The 1,300-nt window shown below is 39.4% G+C and overlaps 1 protein-coding gene across 1 annotated transcript in view; it reads right to left on the reverse strand.

Moving 5' to 3' along the window:
• Window positions 1–1,300, reverse strand: part of PRKAR2B (protein kinase cAMP-dependent type II regulatory subunit beta) — a 79,880-nt gene that overhangs the window by 10,437 nt on the left and 68,143 nt on the right. The window contains exon 7 of the mRNA XM_013004630.2: window positions 387–488. Within this exon, the coding sequence (XP_012860084.1) occupies window positions 387–488 (102 nt within the window). The remainder of the gene's footprint in view (window positions 1–386; window positions 489–1,300) is intronic.

Below are 1,300 nucleotides of genomic sequence, written 5' to 3' on the forward strand. Positions count from 1 at the left end.
CAAGAGGAAGGGAGAAGGGGAACCGGCAGCAGGGATGTCTGAGGAGAAGGTGAAGGCCTTCTGTACTTAGAGGGCACCTCTCTGTAAAGGTATTACAAAAGGTATTTCTTAAAAGGTGAAGATTGCCTTCATGTATGTGATTGCTTCAAGGGTGCCCTAAAATAAAGATCACATATAAACTGGCTGTACATGCCAGGTACAATCTAGGTGTTTGTCAACAAAACAGATGTAGTTAAAAATGCTGTCATGAAAACAAATAGCATCACCTGAATTTTCCAAATGAAAATATGGATAGACTTTTACTCACAGGGCAGCTTCTGTTGAACTAAATATTCCTGACAAAACAAAAACCTTGACAATGAAAGCATAAACACACGCGGACTTACCTCCAAAGATTTAAGGAACGGCAGCGATTCAATGAAGCTTTCATACATTTTTCTCTTTTTGGCATTGTTTTTTACAATGATTCTCCTGAAGGTTACCCTGTCCTGCAGGCAGAAAATCAAAATATAAAGACAATTAAAAGGTAAGAGTTTTATACAGCGGAGGTGGGGGGGCCTATCTGTTTGAACATGCAGTTTGATTTTATCTACTATCAGGAACAAACCGTAATTGAATGTTTTGAAATAAAAGATTAATATATTGTCCCTTCAAGGCAACTCATTTCAGATTTTTATTTCTTCAAGCATAAAACACAACATCTCCCTCAAAACTCTCTGCCACTAGTCAATTCCAACCGAGTGATCCTATAAGCAAAATCGAACTAACGCTTGGGGTTCCGAAGATGTAAATCTTTATTGGAGCAGAAACCTTCATCTTTCCACCACACAGTGGCTGGTGGGTTCAAATTGCAGTTAGCAGCCCAATGCCTAACGCACTGTAGAGCCAAATACATTTTAAAAACGAAAAGGATGCAATGGTTTGCTAAGAAAATTCAATCACTGTGCAATTGAACTATGTAACCACAAGAGGATGCTGTTTCACCACTCTTATAGCCAAACCCAACCCATTGGATTCCAATTCCTAGGGAGTGACCCTTATAAGAGAAAGCAGACCTGCTCTGTAACACACCGCCCCATCAGGGATCCATAGATACATCAAAACAAAATAACCCCTGCCTACAACGACCCTGTAGGACAGAGCAGAGAGAACTCCTTAAGGCTTTTGAGACAAAATCTTTTTTTTAAATCGTTTTATTAGGGGCTCATACGACTCTTATCACAATCCATACATACATCAATTGTGTAAAGCACATTTGTACATTCGTTGCCCTCATCATTGTCAAAACATTTGCTCTCCA

The sequence above is a fragment of the Echinops telfairi genome, unplaced genomic scaffold (genome assembly GCF_000313985.2).
Source record: "Echinops telfairi isolate 266 unplaced genomic scaffold, ASM31398v2 ScPeMD7_23;HRSCAF=83, whole genome shotgun sequence".
Classification (NCBI taxonomy): Eukaryota; Metazoa; Chordata; class Mammalia; order Afrosoricida; family Tenrecidae; genus Echinops; species Echinops telfairi.